We start from the raw sequence: 20120 nt of genomic DNA, 5'->3' as shown, positions 1-20120 counted from the left end.
TGTTCCTATATCAGTGCTGGCTGAAATCCTACTGAGAACAGCACAGCTCCTCAGACACCATACAGTACTGGAGACAAAGGGGACCTCTGAAGAAAGTAGGAAGTCTTCTACTGAAGATTTATTTCTGAATATAGCAGTCCTTCGGCTGAAATAGCATCCCCGAGTCCCACGGTCCGCACAGGATCTTTACACACCAGAACAGGTGTGAAGTGGAAGGAGATGCCTTCTCTGTGCCAACGCACCACCGGCTCGTCCGGATTTAAGGATATTTTGGAAGGCGCCTCTATCTGGGAGGTGACAAACTCCAGAGGAGCTTTGAGAAAGACTCTGCTGCTGTCGATGCTTTCGGTCGCACAGGCCTGCGTCCCCGCCGCTCTGGCTCCGGCAGCCACGGCAGCCCCCTGGTTGCCCCAGTGCCCATCCACCGTGGCAAGGATGTGGTAGGCCAGCGTGTGGAAGTGGATCCGTGTGAGATCTGAGGCCCGGTCTGCAGTCCTCCCGTGCTCCTTCAGGATCCAGAAGAGGATGTCACTGACAGCACCCACGTCAGGGACACCATCCCAGGAAGCCAGGGAGGCGTGGGGCCCAGAGGCCGACTGCGTGAGGAAGAGCAGCTCCTGCTCGTTCAGACCAATGGAGTTCACCAGGGGAAAGACCTGCTAACAGGAACACGGGAACAGGAGTTTTTCACTCACCCTGACATCAGACTGTGTTCTCATCCACTCTACAGGAGTGCACTGCAGTCTGCTGACTATTGCACTATTTGTTCGGTGCAGTTAATTTTCTAAACACACACTGTAAGCTTAGAGTAAGAAAACATCAAATCCACATGGAACATTCCTAATACTGGGATTAGAGCTGTGTCAGCTTTCATAGTGGACGATCAGGCCTCGCAAGAAAGGAGGACTGCAGGAAATTGGGGTTTTTCTGAAATTAAAAGCTCAAATTAAATCCTTATTTTTCCATAGAAATTTGCAATCCTGCTAAATCTAAACCAACTGAAGGTACCTGTACCTGTGGAGTTGACAGCATCCTCTTTGGTCATCTGTCCCTATGCCTCCAAACATCTTCACTGCAGAGAACAGAACCCATGCTATGTCTACGGGGTAAGTTTGTCGAATAGTTGCTGAATAAGCTCAGATCTGCAAAAAACTCTACTGCATGGTGAAGATGACCTGATAATCAACCACTCTAGGACATCTCTTACATGAAACTTCCAGTGAGACCATACTCCACAGGCTGAAGAAAACCATCCTCTATTAAGCCACAAGTCACTGATACAGTGAGAGCTGTTAACATCAGCAGAAAAAAAAATCGAAGTGTTCAGAATAGATCAGCTGGCACTGAACCCACGCTCCTAACTTTTCATCAAATGAGCAGTCCTAATTTCAAGCTTCCTTTTCCCTACTCACCTACCAGTCTGTATACTGTGATACTAAAGAAAAGGAAACTGATAAAAAGAGCACGTCGTCTGGTTTTTGTTACCTGATGCACAATGTTGCTCATGAAGTCCTGATCAGTCATACTGGCCAGCTCCAGGTGTATAGGGATGTCAGTAGGGATGTCAGAGATGGAGGCCACCGCCTGCGGAGATGAAGGAAAAAAAACATCTAAAACACATTCCTGCTAAAGGGAATAAGAATAACTTTGAACAATTTGTATTTTTCAGACTTCCAGAGCGGGAAAACCAATTCTAACCTCATCTACCCCCAGCTCAGCACATTTCTACCAGACTAACTCAGAAACATCAGAAGTCTGAAACAGCCACAAAACAGCTGACAATAGAAGAGAGGAAAAACAGCCAAGCTCAGTGTACCAAGGTGGGCACTCAGCTCTAAGACAGGCAAAGATTCATAAATAAAGAACAACTTGGCATAGCTCCTTCAGGCTCAAAAGTGGATGATGCCATTTGGGTTATCCAAAAGATAACACTTAGAGAAGTCCTGATTTTAACTTTGATCATCTTAGTACATGGAACAGAAGAAATGTGATCAGCCACTATGCAGGCTCCAAGAACGATGCCAATGTGCACAGCCAGCCACAGATAAGTCACAGAATCCAACAGGATGTTGCCATGTCCAACAGATCTTGCCATTCTTACAGCTCACGTTCTCCTTTTAGCATGCAGTACTATGGGAGACCTGAAGACGTGGCCTACTTACAACGTCAAGCCTGGGAAGCCAGAAGTTTGCTAGGGAGCATTTGTTGGAATGGAAGTTAAGGAGATGCTGGTGTTCAAGTGTCTTACCTCCATCAGTCGTCTGTGTCGCATCTCCTTGCTCTGGCCTTCCATCATGTGAAGTCCTGAAAGTACCACAAGGTCAGGCTGGAATTCCTCCAAGCTGGACACAAACACTTCCAGCATATTTAGGGCACCATTTGATAGGTCATGAGAGAAAATAAAGCGGTTGGCGTTGGGTGCCTTCACTTGTCCCCACTCTTCACCTAGGATGGAGCAAAGAGGAACACTCAAAAGAGAAGTGAATCAGACTATGGATCTAGAGATTATTTTGGGGGTTATCCAGCTGGAATCTGGAAGGATGATTTCCCAGTTAACAACTACTGCCAGCACTACTATACCTCCATGTCTGCTTAGGATATATAATCCAACAAAGTACACTTGGTTTCTGTAGGCACAGGAGAATGCAGAACCATAGGGATGGTTCTGCACAGCAGCACTGAGACAGCATTGACAGTAACTGCATTACAAAGAAATAAAGTTTCAAAGGAATTTAAGATGTCTGTTCACCTACCACAGCTCCCTTGCAGTGCAAGGAATTACCACATTAGTCCTCTGACAGCTGCCAGTGCTGATAACTTACACGGTCCTTTTGGAATTAATCCATTCAAAAAAAAAAAAAAAAGCACAACAACAAATCAACAAACTTTAAAACCAGGAATATCTTTGTGATGTCCAGGGCTCCCATCTAACATTCAGCCTTTTATCAGGAAGATTGATACCTGCTTGATACTCCAGGATGAGATGGAACTCATCTCTTTCCTGCATGGATTCAGGAGGCACGACCACATTGTCATCAAGTAGTTCATGGAGCTTGGGACCAACTGGGCCACAAAGGAGGACCTAGAAAACAAGAAAACCAATCAAGGATCCCCTGCCAGTATTTTCTATCACAGAAGTAGCCATCTTATTCTGTGTAAAGCCACTCTATTTGTTTTATTAAAGGGAAGATGAAGACAAATGCCAAGAACTCAAAGGGAGCAATGAACTGGGACCCATTTGCTAGCCAACAGATCTAAAATATTAAGAATCAAACAAATCAGCTGTGCTTTGCAGTCTATAAGGCCAATCACATGTTCCACTATATCCCAAAACAGCTCCAGCTGCAAGATCTCCCAGATCTACAGGGACGTGCTTTCAGCCTCATTAAAGATGAGCAAATAGCATGAAATTCTTGGAACACCTACCTTCAGGTCTGGATTTGCTGCAAGCTTCTGACCAATGAGCGCAGCATTGCCTCCAACGTAAAGCTGTAAAACATAAGGGCAGGTGTGGGCATTGCCTTGCTTCCAGAGCTTTACGCATGCTCATCTGCAGAGACCTAGGATTTCAGCTCTTCAGAAAACCTCCTGGCATTAGAGAATTTAGCAAAGCTCACTGGGGCTGAAGGCAAAATGGTTCTACAGTTCTCTGTCAGATGTTACAACTTCAGTGTTCTCTGTTTTTTTCCTTAAATCTGAGTATTTGTCCTCAGGTAAAGCACAACCCTCTAACAAATCAATTAATATGTAACAAACATTCCCTCCTGTATCTGTGCAACTTCTATTTACTTATTTATTTAGATCAGCAAAGCAAACTAGCAGTCATTTAAAAGTTATAACAATATTTCACACAGTTTGCAGTCAGGGTTAGAACTGCTACCTGTGCCCATGCGATGTAAGCAGAACTGTGGATGCTTATTCAGCATTAAACAGTTTGGAGCAATTAGCTAACTGACAAAAAATACCAAGAAAAATCAGTATATCAGTATAATCAGAGCAAAAGAACTTTGCTTCTGGAAAGGGAGGCTTCAGGAAAATAACTCCTACTTCTAGAGAGAATTTAAACGCTGCATTAAAGTGCTGAAGATAATTGGAGTGCTCCTAACACTCGGATCTATTTCCTTGCTTCCAGCCTCATTACAAGACATCAGAGCCTCTTTGACAGCATCAACCCCATCTGGCTCCCATGAAACATAAAAATGTCTCCTATAGTGTTCTTACAGAGCCATCTTGGATGGACATTTTGGTTTGAAGAATGCAAGAAAAGCATGGGCTATTCAGAGCCCTACTACTTAGGGTGGGTGCAGAGTTCTGTTCTCAGCCACAGCGTGGTTCCTTTCCTAAATGACCTGTGTCCTCTCTAGAGAAAACCGAAGTCATCAATGATGCAGAACATAAGAAACAAGCTTCTCAAACCTTATCTTCACGGGCAAGACATACCTGTGCAGCAGGGTGCTCCGAGGCAGTCTGTGCTATGTGATGGAAGGACTCTGCATCACTGAAGAAGCGTTCGGCAGCCGCTCCTTTCTCCATGAAATGAGTGAATGTTTCTCTCAGGTCCTGTCGGGACTTCAGGACATCGTGATTTTTTCCCGACCCGGGTTTAAGACCAAGTGCCTCCAACAACTTCACACCGGACAGAACCACGTCGACACAGGCGTTGACACTGAAACAGAGAAGGAAAACACGTATTGGGAAACCACTGGAGCACTTGTGAGACAATGCAGTGACATCACTTCCCAGCCAACGAGGCCTGCTGTGAGTTCTGGGAAGCTCTCAGGAAAAACAACGAGAAAAGCAAAACCACAGAGATATAAGTGTCCTGCAGTTCTGTACTTTGGTGCTCTCCTCTAGACACATTTTCATTGTGGTCTAGCACAGTGCCAAGGAGATGGATCTCTAACATTCTGATGAATTAAAACAAGAAAGCATAAGCCACTTGTGTTCAGTGCTGGCTGTGTATGTTCTAATCTGTTTTACAATTCATTTGCTGTCCTAGGCTTGCTCAAAAAGGAGCAGGCACAATAATAATAGCATTTTTAACTTTCAGTTCTTAGAACAAAGACAATTTTATGGTCCTAGTTCTAGTTTAAGACCTGTAGGTAATTCAGAACTGTTAAAAACAAAGCCGAAAGTATTTAAATCTACTCATCAACCTCTTGAGTTTCAACTACCACCAACAAAAAGCAAAACCATTTACATGAGCAGCTCTTACCTGGCCTGGTTCTGTTTACAAGACGTCAAGAGAGAAACTCTGCAGTAGAAGCACTTAAACACCGCAACTTCAAAAGAACCATCCTAAATTTCCACAGCTAGCCCACCTCCTGCTCTCAGACAGAAGAATCCAGCACCAGTTGACAAGTTAGAAGGGCCAACTCAGCAGACTTAGATGAAATCACAGCTGTGGCACAGGCCTTCCAGTCCCCACTCCTTATAAATTATGCTGATTTAAGCACAGCGAGTCGAATTCAAAGAGAACAGGAAAGCTTCTGGGCCGGAACCAGGCGCTGAGCATCTAGCACGCACTGCTGGTGTACTTCAGGGCAAGTTTATGAACACTAGTCCATTTTTCTGTTCCTGGGTTTCAGAGTGATACTGATATAAGCAAAATATTTACTAAGCTCACACGAGCAATTACTGTAACATTTTCTGGGTCTGTGCAGCACAGAGAGGAGAAGGTTCTGAGGGGACACAAGAATGGCCTTTCAGCATCTAAAGGGGCTGTAAGAAATAAGGGGACAGACTTTATAGTAGGGTCTGCTGTGACAGGACAAGGGGAAATGGTTTCAAACTACAGGAGGGAATATTTACGTTGGATGTAAGGAAGAAGTGTTGTACACTAAGAGCAGCAAGGCAGTGGCACAGGGTGCTCACAGAGGCGGTGCTGCCCCAACCCTGCACACGCCTGGGTCAGGCTGGGGGACGGAGCTGTGGGTGCACGGGGTTGGACTGATGGCCTTTAGGATTCCCTTCCAACTCAAACTCTTCTATGGCTCTGGAACTGTTCTTCAGAGTGCTTTCCCCTACAATTCTGTAGCTCTGTTCCTCTCCCATGCTTCCACTACAGGGATCCAAACAACCTCCAGAGCTTTCCCAAGACCTCCAGCCTACTCAGCATCTGTCCACGACGCCTGCTTGCATGCCAGCTCAGAACACACAGCCATTCCTCCTTGCCAGTGACCTTTGATGCATGACTTGGTCCCAGCACAGCAAGGCCGCATCACAGGATAAAGGACATGAAAAACCTCAAGGGTTTTCAGTGCAGGATGTAACACAGTTCATAACAGAACAGAAATCCTCTGCCCTGTGCATCGTCTAAGGGGAGAAAAATCCCCTTGCAGAGAAAAGCAAAGAAGCAATAAGCATCAGTGGTGTTTTAGCCACAGTCTCACTGCAGCAAAAGGTCAGCAATCTCATGTTTTAATGATCATTAAAGACGCAAGGGGACATAAACCAAGTAACAGTGCTTTCAAGTGAGACGCTTCTAATCATCTTCCAGCTGTCTTCCCTCTCCCTCCTCTGCTAACACACTTCTTGCTTTCAATAAACTCCCCTAACAGCAGGAATGTGCTACTAATGAACTGCTTCTGCTGGTGAACTTTGAGGCCCTGGGTGACTGGTGTGGGCATCTGTTTTATATATATATACACACACACACACACACACATACACAGTCAGTCCCTTTAAGGCAAAGAAGAAAGCAAGGAACAAACGCCTCCAGTGAAGGAGTGGTGAAAGAGACATTGAAAAAACTGTCTGAAACGTATTCAGGGCAGAAAGTCTGCATCAACCATAATGCAAGAGCATGACAGACTCTAACTAATGCTACAGCAGCTCTGCATCAATTATGCTGAATAACTTTTTCCAGTACTTGAAGGCCAAACCTCACAGTCAAAGACAAGTTATCCTGTCATGTCTTTTTATTTAAAAGAAAGCGAGTCAAGCGCTATATGTAACAAGGTCAGATTTAAACCCTGCTTTTCAGATCAACATGACATTCCTAAACTTACTTACCTGACCCTCTTTGCAAGTTAAGAAGTGTGTTGGATTTCCCCATGCACACACAGGTGTTTCAATGCCCACTGCTCCTTCCTGTCCCCTTCGCACTCTCATTTCTTCCCTTTGAATCCATTCACAGAATCACATAACTGTAAGGGTTAGAAGGGACCTACCCCTCTGGTCCAACCCCCTGCTAAAGCAGCTTTGCCTCACACAGGTCAGCGTCCAGATGGGCCTTGGATACGTCCAAAGGAGACTGCACCATCTCTCAGGGCAGCCTGTTCCAGCGCTCTGACACTCTAACAGTAAAGCAGCTCTTCCTTCTGTTAGTATGGAACTTCTTACGCTTACATTTGTGCCTGTTACCCCTTGTCCCGTCGTTACACACCACCAAAAAGTGCCTGCCCCATCCGCTTGACTTCTGCCTATGACACTGATATGAGCACTGCTCAGATCCCTTCAGCCTCCTGCAGGCTAAGCGGTGCCAGGCCTCTCAGCCTTCCCTCGTGCCGAAGATGCTCCAGGCCCCCAAGCATCCCTGTGGGCCGCCGCCAGACTCCCTCGAGAAAACCTCCGCGTTTTTGGGCCCGACGGTCCCGCCCCGCCCCGTCTCGTCCCGCCGCTCTGTCCCGCGCTCTCCCGCTCACGGTGACGTACCCGACGGCGACGCGCCCCCAGCCCCGCTCCGGGCGGACGATGGCCGCCTGCCAGGCCGCTACCATGCGGCTCTCCGGGGAGCCGGCGCGGCTCAGCCCACCCAGCAGAGACGGGGAGAGGTGCTGCAGGACGGAGGGGGACAGCCGGGGGCCCAGCAAGCACAGGTAGCCCACCGCCAGGGCCAGCAGGCCCACACACACTGATCTCTGCCACATCGCGGGGCCCTTCCCCCGCCTCGCCTGAGGGGGATGGACGCGGGGGCCGTCCTTACGCCGCCTCCGTAGCGCCCCGCCCCCGCCGGGCTCCGGCTGTCGTAAAGCCGCTTCGGGAATCGGGGCGGGCTCTACGCGAAGCGCGCGGCTTCTCCCTCCCTGCGCAGTTTGCGTACCGCGACCAGGTGCGGCTGCAATGCGGGCGTAGCTGAGCTACGGGAATAAGGGGGAAAGCGCGAGCGCGGCGGCGCTTCGTGAGAGGAAATGGCGGGAGGAGTGGCGGCGTCGCGGCTAATTCAGGGTTTCCTGGGGCCGTCCAGAGCGCGGCCGCGGCCTTTTTCTCTGTCCCTTTTTAACCCGCGCGTTGCGGGCTCTGCACTCCTCCAGCCCCGGAGCTCCCAGGGCCGCGATGGCTGAGGGCTGACGGTTCTCTGACTTAGGTCCGTGTTGTGAACGAGCGTCGTTTTCTGTAACCCTCACGCAACAAACAGGAAAAGAGGCGAGGTGGAGGAAGGCTTTTCGGGCCCTCGGTTGAGGGAGCAGCCCCTGGCTGCGCAGTGTAATTGGGTCTTCAGCTGTGGGAGCGTGTTTGTGTATGGCCTTGTCACAACATCAAAATCAGATGTGCACATCAGGCAGCTGCAGTGCCAACACATCTCGGGGACTCCCAGCTGAGTGCTGTGCCATCAGAGGGTCAGGAGGCAAGCAGGTAACGTCAGGAAGTGGGAATTAGCTGTGATTCCAATTTGGGGTGATTCATTTTCCATCTGATGCTAATGCAAGTGTTCTGCATTGCTGCCCTGAGGACTGAAGTTGTCTTTGTTAGTCCCAGAACAGGTCCAGTTTCCATGTTGAACCTGCTTGGGGGGAACCGCTGATGTTGGATCTCTGCAAACTGCTGACGCTCTGGCTCCGTGATCTGTTTTGTCTGTGGACTTGAATGTGGCTGCAGAGGCAGTGGAAAGGTTTGTTCTATCACCTGGATTCCTGCCGACAAGAGAATTTCCCATACAGAACCTGTTCAGCTACAGAACTAGTGAGCTGTTTTTTGGTTCGTGCTTGTTTTAGGCCGCTGCAGATCTAGATTTTTCTGGGAAGGGTAATTTAGAGGTGAGACTGTCAGCTCCCAACTGAAATGCAGCTCCTTATTTCTTGTCCCTTGAGCCACCCAGCATCCCACAAACTTCAGTTAGAGGTAATAGAGAGGGGCACAGGGCTGCTCAATTCGTAATGTGACTCAGAGTTGAGTAGATAAATATTAATTAAATACGTTTAATTATTTCTTATTTAGGTCTGTGTGTTATTTTGAAGGTGTGTGACAATGGTTTCAAGAACTTCTGCTGTAATACTTTTTAACACAGGAAGAGAAAAAAGTTGGTAGATTTCAAAACAAAGAGTTAAGACTTCACCTCTGATTATTCTGCATTTCTTCTTCCTGATTGCATAAAGTCTTTTGTATAAGCAGTCCTTTTCTTGACACAGTTTCATGGTATGAGCTGCTTGTGAATTGGAGGGGGTGTACAACAAAGGCAGTTTTAATCAGTTTCAGTTACTGGAAACTGAATTTGTTCCCTTTAGCAAAAAGAAAATGGGGGGGGAGGGAACTTTGTCTGCAGGAGGCAGACAAACAAGCAGGCTAGTGCTTCTTTTGAAAATTAGCTATGGAGAGTTGCACACAGAGCATGTGCTCTCAGCAGCCACTCAGTGCACACAAACCTTTATGCGTGAGCTTCTTAATTACTTTACTGAGTTTGCTTTTCTGATCACAGGCTCAGTTTTGAGAAATGAGGGTTTGCCAGAATCTTATTAAGCAGGAAGTGAGAGGAAAGGGGATGAGGATAAGCAAACAGAGGAATAACAGGGAGGGGTGAAAGCCAAAGCTTTGAGTTCCCAAAGGAACTATGGAGAACTGTTTTTTGTAGCTTGAACTCGCAGGCAATTGTCTTCACTCCTTATCAAGTTGAATTTACATATTCAAATGGAGTCATTCCTTTTGACCTACTTTGGCCAGCTTAAACTGTAGGCCTGTGCACAGTGCGGGAAGGAGAGGAGTTTTTCTCAAACTATGAACTCCTTTATTGTTGGTGGGATTGGTCATGCATATCTTTAATGCTTGGGATTGAACCTTTAGCTGCACCTAATGAGCATTAGATAGCGCTCAAGACAGGATTTGCATTGCAGATGGATGCAGTGCTGTTGCCTCCTGTGGCAGCCAGCACTCCCATCATATTACTGCGTCTCTGTGTTCCCTAGGCTTCCCGAAGTCAATTATTCAGGTGTTGTCTGCACGCTCTCTGAGATCAAACCTTTCCCTGAAATCACACACCCTCCTGTCTTTGATTGCAGGCCTTGTTGAATCTGAATTTGAAACTCATTAGAGCAGCAACTGTTTCTGTCCAGACTCACACAATAACTGTGGATGTTTCTGGTGCTTGACCTGCGACATTTAGTGGGAGCCAGTAACAGAATGCATGAGCATTACTGCTAGAGGAGTAGGAAAATGTGGAAAACAGGCTTTTTGGGTGGATCCTAGTAATGTCCTGGGAAATTCAGAAGGATTTTACACTGAGCCATGCAGATGATCAGAGGAGCTCAAATTGAAATACAGAGTCTGTGCTATGCTCAGAAATTGGGCAGCGTTCCCCATCTCAGCTCTGCCAACATATCTCAGTCCTGGACTTGAGCACCCACTGCTTCTCTGCTCCATAACACACGCTCAGCTTGGCCACCTCATCTCAATCTTGATCTGTAACACCTCCTGCTGTTCCAATTCTGGGGCCTTTTTTGAGCAGAAAATACCATCTCTCTCCTAAATTGTGCCAAATTGCTTAGTTTTGGCCACAGAACTAATTTTCACTTGTCACCTAACGGGATACCTAGAGACTTTCATCTAGCAATGTCAGTGCCAGAGGAAAAAGAACATGAGAATACCCAGCCCCCTGCTAAGTCCCCTAATTATATAGTGATGTGTTAATAACAAACACGCTTTCATGTCTTGGCAGTTGCAAAACACTCATCAGTAGTGCAGCGCTTCAGAACTAGAGTTGCACAGGAAAGATGCAAGTCCCCATTTAAATTACTTAATTAGGACAAGCATTGTCTGTACCCAGGATTAGAGTTTGGAAGAAATGCTAGTGTGAAGCTGTCAGATGCCAGTTGTTTGGGTGTTCTGCAGAACCACCACATAAGAGCCTCGCTCTTGCAGAAGCAAGTCTTTCAGTGCAGAGAATTTTTCTTCCCACTCTGCCTCATGATTATAAAACTGTCTTATTTAGAGACCTTGCCATCTCTTTTTTGAACTCAGCAGTGGGGGGTGGGATGGCTTCCATCTTGGCTGATGCATCAGGGCTGGAGCTGGGAACATACAGATCCAAAATTATGTGCTGCTTTCAGTTTGAGCCAAATTGCTGAGTTTTGCAGTGCTGATGGCTCACACCCTGTGGTGACGAGCCTGCTTTCCAGCAGAAGGCCCAGGAGCTGGAGCAGGAGTGAGCCACCAAGTGTGCTGGTGAATACCCTGAGCCATTTGAGTTCTTGGCAGCGACAGCCTATGTGCAGGAAGTATTGTCCTGTTACTGACAGAAATGATCCAGATCATCAGAAATTGAGGGTGTAAACCCATTGTCAGAAGGAGATGGGTTAGGAAATTATTAAGGAATATGTGAGAAAAAATTGATATGAGACTGCATGTATGGGACAGCCATGGGATCAGGCTCAGCCTTCACAGGTTCATGAAAGGCAGCTGCTGCTTGGCCAGCCTCAGCACCTGCTGTGCCCAGGTGACGTGCCTGGTGGGTGAGGAAAAAGGCCGTGGATGTAATCTACCTAGAGTGATGTGCCTGAGGGCAGGAAGGCCCTACAGAGCGATCTGGACAGGCTGCATCGATGGGCTGAGCCCAATGGGATGAGCTTCAACAAGGCCAAGGGCCGGGTCCTGCACTTTGATCATGACCCAATGTATTGCTACAGGCTTGGGATAGAGTGGCTGGCAAGCTGTGCAGAGGAAAAGGATCTGGAGCTGTTGGTTGGTGCTCAGCTGAGCATGAGCCAGCAGTGTGCTCAGGCAACCAAGGTCAGTGGCATCCTGGCTTGTATCAGAAATAGTGCAGCTGGCAGGAGCAGGGAGATGATAATTCCCCTATAGTCAGCATGGGTGGGGCCACACCTCCAGTGCTGTGTTCAGTTGTGGGGCTCCTTGCTGCAAGAAACACTTTGAGGCCCTGGAGCGTGTCCAGAGAAGGGCAATGGAGCTGTGCGAGATCTGGAGCCACAAGAGAGACTGGGGAGCTGGAGTGGGTCAGTCTGGAGAAGAGGGGGTTTGGGGGAGACCTTATATCTCCCTGCAACTACCTGAAAGGGGATTGTGGCGAGGTGGGGTCAGCCTCTGTGCCCAGGTAATAGCAATAGAATGAGAGGGATCAGCCTGAAGTTGGGCCAGGGGAGGTTCAGGTTGAGTGTGAGGAGAAACTTCTGTGAAGGAGTGGTACTGCACTGGCACAGGCTGCTCAGGGATGTGGTGGAGTCACTCTCCCTGGAGGAATTCAGGAAATATGGAGATGTGGCACTTAGGGATGTGTTTAGTGGGCATGAGGGGGTGGGTTGATGGCTGGGCTAGGTGATCCTGGTGGTCTGTTCCTGCCATAATAGTCCTCTGATTCTGTTCTTGTTCCTATGAGACTGCAAGTTAGTGCAGCAGCAGTCCTCTGGAATAAGGGGGAAGTTAGAAGGCCTGGGAAGTATTAGCATGTGGGATAATAGGCTTGGGGGAAAATAGAGAAGGCTAGACAAGTGGAACAGCAAAAAGAAGGGGAGCCAGGTGGGAGAGGTTTCCTTTTTCAGCAGGTGGACAGATGTGAATGATGGTTGTGTCATGTTAATTTGTGAGTGTGAAACTGAGCCTGAAGTATGTGCCTGAAGGCCCTACTTGTAAATACAGCCTCTGTGCTGGCTTTGCTTTGGGGTTTGGCATAAGCTGTCTGCCCTGCCTGGCAGGGGTTCGCCCCCTCCCTGCAGCATATCCGGCTGGGAGCAGGGCTGCCAGTTGTTGAGAGCTACAGAACAACAGCTAAACACCTCTTTATCTGGCAGGTTTGTCCCTGTAAACCGTCCTGTGAGAGCCGCTGGGTCCTGATATTGTATAATAACCTGGAAGGAAAGATGGATCTACATCTGATGCGAGCAGGGTAAAGCAATGCTTTAAGTGCTTTCTTCTGTTCCAACTTCTTTGTCAAAGTAAAAGATGAATGACAGATGCCCAATCTTATACTGGGAAAGAAACAAAGCTCTCAAAATGTTTAATTCCACTACATAACAAATGGAGGGTATTGTGTGGATTGTATCTCATGAAAATACTTTGCATTCTTTATTATATATGCCACAAATTCTGTTGCCATCATGGTAGTGGTGCTAATGTTGCTGATAATAAGTGTGGTTTTAAATGTTTGGTGTCTCTCTGGCATTGCAGCAGTGAGGGCAGACAGACTGCTGCTAAACAATGTTATCGGCGTGTACCTCTGACAGATTGGAGTAGTGCTACCCCATCAGCAAAATTACACATCACAAGCATGTTGCTTATTTCTATTACCATTCAGAAAAACTCCTAAAAAACAGATCTCCAAGAAGCCTTTCATTTGCAACCCTTTAGGCTTTAATTTAAGCTCTTGCTGTGGTAGAGGACTGTGGAAGAAGGCTGTAGGCATGCCTGGATAGACTAGAACAGAGAAACCCAAGTGTTTGCTGTCCTTAGTTCTGCCTTCTTGCAGAGTTGTATCGAGGACCTGCTGAGGTTACTTTGCCAATGGGTAGGGCATGCTTAGGTCAGAGTTCTGTGAGTGTAAGGGACGGAAGAGGCACGATCTCTAGCTGAGAGCTGCAGTTTTACCAGCAAAAAGGGGATCATTCTAATTACAGCCATGAAAGAGTTGTGTTGGGTGAAGCGTAGCTTGGGCTGTGCTGCAGCAGTCAGAGCTGTGCTCTGCTTTCTGACAGGCAGGCCATGTGCTGACTGATGCACTGTGCCTTTGGTGCTGTTTGAAGCTAGGCACGTTTTAACACGCCAACTGAAGTACTGAATTGTGCTTTGCAACAAAGTTTGTGTATTGGTCTACTGAGAGACAGTCTGAAAATGTCACCAGTGAGACAGCCAGAACTATTTGTGTATTTCATAGTTCATATTGTAAACTACTCATATGCACCTCTATGTCGTATATTAACTGATGCAACTCATAAACAGTGGTGTCTAGCAAAACTGTCTTCTACAGATCTGTCCACAGAGGTTTCAGCAATAGAACTTGCTTTAATAAAGTTATGGCAGTATTTTCCTTCTGTGTAAGGTGTGAAGGGTTTGGTGTAAAATGAATCAGTGATAGTGATTGTCTGTGAAAACAGGTTTGTTCTTAATCGGCAGGGGAGGGCTAGCAGTTTCTAGAAATGGACAACATGTGTTTCAGCTTCTCCAGAAGAGATGTGGCTGATATGTGCGGGTAAAACACTCAGAAAATGTTCCATAAAACAAAAAAGAGGCAGAGAAGCAAAGGTGAGGTGAGACTGACTACATGGGGAGGGCGTTGAACAAATTTCAAAGCAAATAGCTTTTCACGCTCTGGGAATAATACTGACTCAATCCCAGAAATCCAGAACAAAATCTGTGCTATTGTAAATACTGTTTGATGTCTGTTTTGACTTACACTACCATGCAGATATTACTGAGACACTGTGAGCATGAAATTCATTTACCCTTTGTAGTTCTGAGGCACCTGTAACTCTTGTGAGGATGTGCTGCCTCTAGGCTAGGTAACGTGGATGACAAGGAGACGTAGCTAACCAAAGGAGCTTGAACTGAGAGTCAGGCAGATTCCCAGGGAAATGCTTTGTGGCCATATGGCTGACTGACCCGTAGATTCCAGAGAGTTCCTTTCAAAAGGAACTCAACAAACACGTTATTTTATGCTGTTGTATTCATGTTAATGAAGCTGGAGATGATGCTTCATGAATGCTGCAGGAAGGAATGCTATTTTGCAGTGTCTTCAGACTACTGTGGGAGGTTGGGTTCTCCCCAGCTGAGAGCAAAGCACATCTCTTGCACAAGTGGCTGTTCTGCACATAGCATTGCTGGCCCACTTGGTGGTGCTCTGGGAGAGAAGGCCCAGTGGGCAGGTGGGCTAACCGGGAGAGAAAGCACTGACAGCACCTCTGTGCTGAACATGCAAGAAAGATTCTCCCTCCTTCATGTTTACAAACATGAAGAAGAAGGCAAACCAATCATTTTCTACCTTTTTTCAGACATAACAGCTGATGTATTCACTATGTCACAGTGTCGAAGCAGGTTATTGTATCACTTTATTGTTTCATATTTTAACTCCAGATGAAACATCAAGCACGCAGAAGGCCTTAACAGCAAGTGAGTCCATCTTCTGTCTCTGAAGGAAAGTGATTAGATTTGTCTGTGACTCGCTCCAGAGACAGCTGTTAACCCCACTTGGATGCATCACTCTTTTTAGCTGAACACAGACTTACAAGAGCAGTTCTGGTTGCCCAATAATTTCAAAAACCAAAACCAAAAATGTTTTTTGTATAAAAATTCTTCAGAGAAGAGCAACAAAGATGATTGCTGATCTGGGCCTTCTGTACAGAAGCCGAACTAATGGCATGCTTCAGTATCAAGCTGAGAAGCTCTAGAGAAATGTCATGGAGGGTTATGAAGCCATCTGTACCTGGAGGGTGACCAGTGAATGATTGCTCACTGTCTCTCTCCCAGGCATTGCACTATACACTGCTGTCAGAGAGGAGATAATGGGTGTTGTGGTTGTGCAGTCTGACATGCCATAGCAGTGGAGTGGTGAGGTGTTACTGAGCATGGTCTTCTCTTCAAGTGAAAGCCTGACAGGGAGAGGTGTCAGAAAACCATCCCAAACAGAGCTCTCTTAGGGGAAAGGAGCTGGTAACTGTGGGGTCTACTACTTGAGTTAGCATTTAATAAGCAGCTGAAGGTGAAAAGGACAGCTCTAGACAGCTGCTTGGGGCACAACTACAAAAGGGCACGATGATGCACTAGGCACTTGATGGGTAGGCTTGCAAGTTATCTAGGTAGGTGAGGCTGATGCCAGGTGAGGATCAAGATCCTGAGGACAGCTGGATTTTCAGTGGAACTGCACGTTATTTGTTCTGTTCAGCTGAAGTCACAGGTGCTGCGATGCTTCTTGCTGTTAGGCTCTTGAGCTTGCAGCTGGGCACCCATCCAGCCATCCGTCACTCTTGGATTTTGTCCACGGGAAACCAAATGTGATCTGAGAGTTGCCACCACAGCAGAGACATCAGACACCTGGCATTTAATACAAACTGAGGTAAATTCGATCTGAAAATAGAGCTGGGGTGTGCCTTGAGTGCCAGGCCTGCCGTGAGGCTTCTGGCTGCTCCCTTGAGGCTGGGTCACAACCTTGTAGATCAGCTCCAAGCAGCAGGCAGGAACAAATGTTTGGATGTAAGTGCAGAAAAGCCATTGTGGGGCAGCTCAGAACCTCAGGTGAATTGAAAGCCGAGACAGGCTGGTTTTTTTGCTTTTTTTTTTTTTTTCCCCCTGCATAGTGATACAATCAAATGAGGAGCAATGGAGCTCTTTTGTTCTTTGTGGCACAACTGACAGGTAACGTAGGGGGAGGAGAGAGTGGCTTTGTTTTTAACTGTAAAATCCATGAAGGGCTGTGTTCGTTGTGAATTAATTAATTTGGAGAAAATGGAATTTAGCAATTCGACAAAAGATTCATTTCCACCCACTTCCCAGCTGGCTCTGTAGCATGGTTTAAACATAGACTGTCACATTCTTAGCACCTGTGAATGTTTGGATAGAAATAACTCATGACTCTTGGAGCAGTAAGTAGCAGCAGTGTGCCCTGTGCTGCTCATGGTCGCAGGTGGGACTCGGAGTGGTACTCAGTGATGTTCTGCAGGCAGGTGCAGATACATATTAAGGGCAAAAGCTGTGGCAGATCATAATCATAAACTCATTAGTCTGCTAACAAGAGCTAGGAGAATAAACCTGAAATGAAAGTGTAGTTTGCTGTAATAGCATGCAGCAGACACCTGCTGGCTTCCTGAGGTGATGACTTCACCTTGGGAGGTGGTGTGCTGTCTGCCCACTGATAATAAGCCAACTCAGAGACTGTTAGTACATGTAAACTCCGGATCTCTTCCAAAACATTCAAATATTGGCAAATCTTTAATTAGATCTACCAAAGAAAGCTGTTTTGGAGTCTTCCACATCAAAATAATGCACCTGTCCCACAGCTGATCTTATCCCTTCATGTACAGCACCGTGATATGAGTTAGGTGTGACTGTGTCATCTGCTGCCAGTAAATACAGTGGCAGGACAACAGTGTCTTTCCTCTTAATGTCACCACTATCAACAGAGCTAAGATGCCTCTAAATAGCACAGGGATGTTTCGCAATTGTCAGTCTCAAGTGGAAAGTTCAAGCTGCATTTCAGGGACAGAAGGTCTTCCAACTAAAAGGAGATCAAATCCCCAAGGAACAGTTGTAAAATGCCGCTGTTAGTGCCCTCAAAATACCTTTAGCTTATTTTGCTGAAACTGCATGCTGCAGCTTATATCTATATGACAAGAAAAGGACAAAAGTGTGCACAGCTGGGACTCTGGGCAGCTTCTCAGATCATAAATACAGCAAGGCAACAATAAAATGAAGTATTTCTTCTGAGCAAAAGAAAATGCAGAAGACAACAGCGTTAGCCAGACTGCATGCCCATTTTTGGTGCAGTTAGAAGGAATCTGAGAAATCATGCAAGACAGCTCTTTAATTGCAAGTATGTGATACTCTGTCAAGATTATGGGACACCAGAGAAGTCCCATTTACTGCCTGCAAATACTTAACATAGTGTGAGCCCCAGCAAGTGCTGACCTGGGAGTTGCATGGCAGAAGACAGGTGTTTCTGAGTAGGGGAAAGATTCAGAAGGACAAAGCAAGGCATAAACTTGTGTGTCTCAGGCAGGACTGACCTCAGCCCAGTGAATCTAGATCTGTTCCTCTGTTTGCTGCCTAAAGCAGAAAATATTTTTAAGATCCCTTTTGCCAGTTCTATGCCTTTTGATTTTCCTCTGCAGTCACCCAAGAAAAAAGAACAGCAAACTTCAGGACCTGGAAAGCTGAAGCTGTGCATGACCACAGCTGTCTTAAATACAGCGAATCCAGGGGAAGCCTTCAGGGCTGTCAGAGCTGGACGTGGCAGCTTGGCGCAATGTTTGATGTCAGGGTGCATGAATATGTCCAGCAGTAGTCAAGAGCACACGGACCTCGCCTGTGTCTCCTTTGCACAATATGGAGTTGACCTGATCCTGTTCCCCTGGAGCACAGCAAGGAGAGTGTAATGACTTTTTGGTATCTGTCTGCCCTGAGACTTGTCCTGTCTGTGTTACCACAGCCAGCAGTGGAGGAGAGGCTAACAAAAAGAGGAAGAGGACAAAGGAAAAACAAAGCCCTCTATCATCAGCACACAGAAGACCACCCGGAACTGGCACCAGGAGATCCTGTCAGGGTTAGACTGTTTCTTTCAGGATAAATCATGCACTTGGAAGCCAGCAGAATCTGTGGAGCAGATAAATTCTTCTTGATATAGCCTAGCAGTACAGTCATATATTTCACTGAAACCACAAATACATACACTCACTGCAAGTGTGAGATGAATGAGACTTGGAGGACAGTGAAATATGCAGCCTCCTGGGGCTCCATCAGCAGCGCACAGAAGGAATGTAGGCCTAGCAGCTTGCCGTAGGTTTTGGAAAAGACTCTCAGCCCTATTACAACCAGCCAGCCTGTCATCCTGAGACTGGCTTGCACACACCCACACGTAGCCTCCCACACAGCATGCACAGGATTTCTCATAGTGGCAAGGAAAGGAGGAGCAGTCTTCCTAAGCACAGCGAAAGTTGTGCTTGTGCCAAGTACGCTGAGCTAAAGTAATGTGCGAAACAAGGCTGGTGATGCATGAAATGGTTTGGCTGTGCTGGGATGGAGCAGGGGACCTTCTGCAGTCCCTTGTGGGGAGGAATTGTGGAAAGTAGAGACATTTCCTTATTTATTTGTTTATTTATTGTACCAGCCAGAAAACCATTACTTCTTGGAGGTGTTCCTTGAGAAGGAAAGCTAACTACTGTAAAGCATCATTCCAGATAGCACGGAAACACCAAGCTAGCTTCTCCTAGGTCTGCCATCTCAGACAGTGTTTCATGTCCAACCTTTTTGTGCCTGAGGAAGAGGTCTGATGCTTTTCTGCATCTCCTGGAAGCAGGATGCCTCACCTTTGCCTGCTGGGAAAGTGAAATGGCAACTGTAGTTGAGCTTCATTTATTTGATCTATGCAGATACCTACATTCATAAAGCTCTTTTATTCATACCCTTGGCTTCCAGCACTTGTCTTTTAATACAATAATTCCAGGCCAACCAAGCAACTTCCTACCGAAACAAAACGTGTCATTGTTTTACCTTTGGCTCTATATAAGTTTTGCATTTCTTCTCCTAAACCCTCCTCCCAGGGCAGGTTGTGCCTGGGGATGGCAGAAGCCAGCTGCTGGGGTGCTCCTGCTGTGCAAGGCTTGAGAAATGCTCTGCAGTGATGATACAAGAATGGACTGGAGAGTTATTTCAGCTGTGTAGTGTGTGGCGAAGTGCAGCCAGACCTTGGGTGATGAGCACTCCACATTCCTCCAATGCCAAGCTCAGGCCCCCAGCAAGCCTCTGTGAACACAGCCTGCCTTTATCTGGAGTGCCCAGCAGCTGATAGAAAGCGTCGTGCCGGCAAGGATCTGTGCCTTCGCTTGCCAAAAAGCCACAGGCCTTGGCTCAAGGTGCTGCTGAGAAGTTACTGTTAGAAATCCTGAGCGCTGCAGAGATCATCCCCTGTGAAATGCCAGCTCTGCACATCGGCTGCTCTGTACCCGGCAGGCATCTGGGAGCAGGACAGCCCCCCAAAAGCAGGCGGGCCGTCGGGCTGTGCGTGGTGCCTTGGTGTCAAAGCGGTGCCCGGCTGGCTGCGCGGCCTGCGGTGTGCCGGCCTGCGGGAGAGGGCGCTGCGGGCCCGTGCTGCGCTGAGGGCAGGGATGCGTGCCGGCCGAGCTGGCAGACAATGTGCAGCGCAACGCAGACAATGACGGGCACGGAACGGCAGCGGGGGTTCACCTTGCAACCCTGAGATTTCTTCCTTTTGCGGGGGAATTTTACACCAAACAGCCCTAAGAGGGGAGGGG

General features: G+C 47.2%; 1 protein-coding gene across 2 annotated transcripts; it reads right to left on the bottom strand.

The window, feature by feature from the left end:
* Positions 1-5: 5 nt before the first annotated feature.
* On the bottom strand, positions 6-7883 carry ADPGK (ADP dependent glucokinase). Of its 2 annotated transcripts, none has more exons than XM_065733657.1 (7): positions 7657-7883; positions 4441-4666; positions 3427-3489; positions 2962-3082; positions 2249-2445; positions 1486-1584; positions 6-659 (listed from the first exon to the last, which is right to left on the bottom strand). In XM_065733657.1, exons 1-7 carry the CDS (start codon positions 7869-7871, stop codon positions 108-110), a joined length of 1473 nt encoding a protein of 490 aa, XP_065589729.1. In that variant the 5' UTR covers positions 7872-7883; the 3' UTR covers positions 6-107. The 2 variants fall into 2 exon arrangements, with proteins under 2 accessions (XP_065589729.1, XP_065589730.1); XM_065733658.1 differs by having other exon boundaries at positions 6-656.
* Between the last annotated feature and the right edge of the window lie 12237 nt (positions 7884-20120).

The sequence above is a fragment of the Cyrtonyx montezumae genome, unplaced genomic scaffold (assembly GCF_038088225.1).
Source record: "Cyrtonyx montezumae isolate F1298 unplaced genomic scaffold, pur_monq_1.0 scaffold_17, whole genome shotgun sequence".
NCBI lineage: Eukaryota > Metazoa > Chordata > Aves > Galliformes > Odontophoridae > Cyrtonyx > Cyrtonyx montezumae.
Note: the sequence above shows the minus strand (reverse complement) of the source record. Positions and strands in the feature narration are given on the sequence as shown.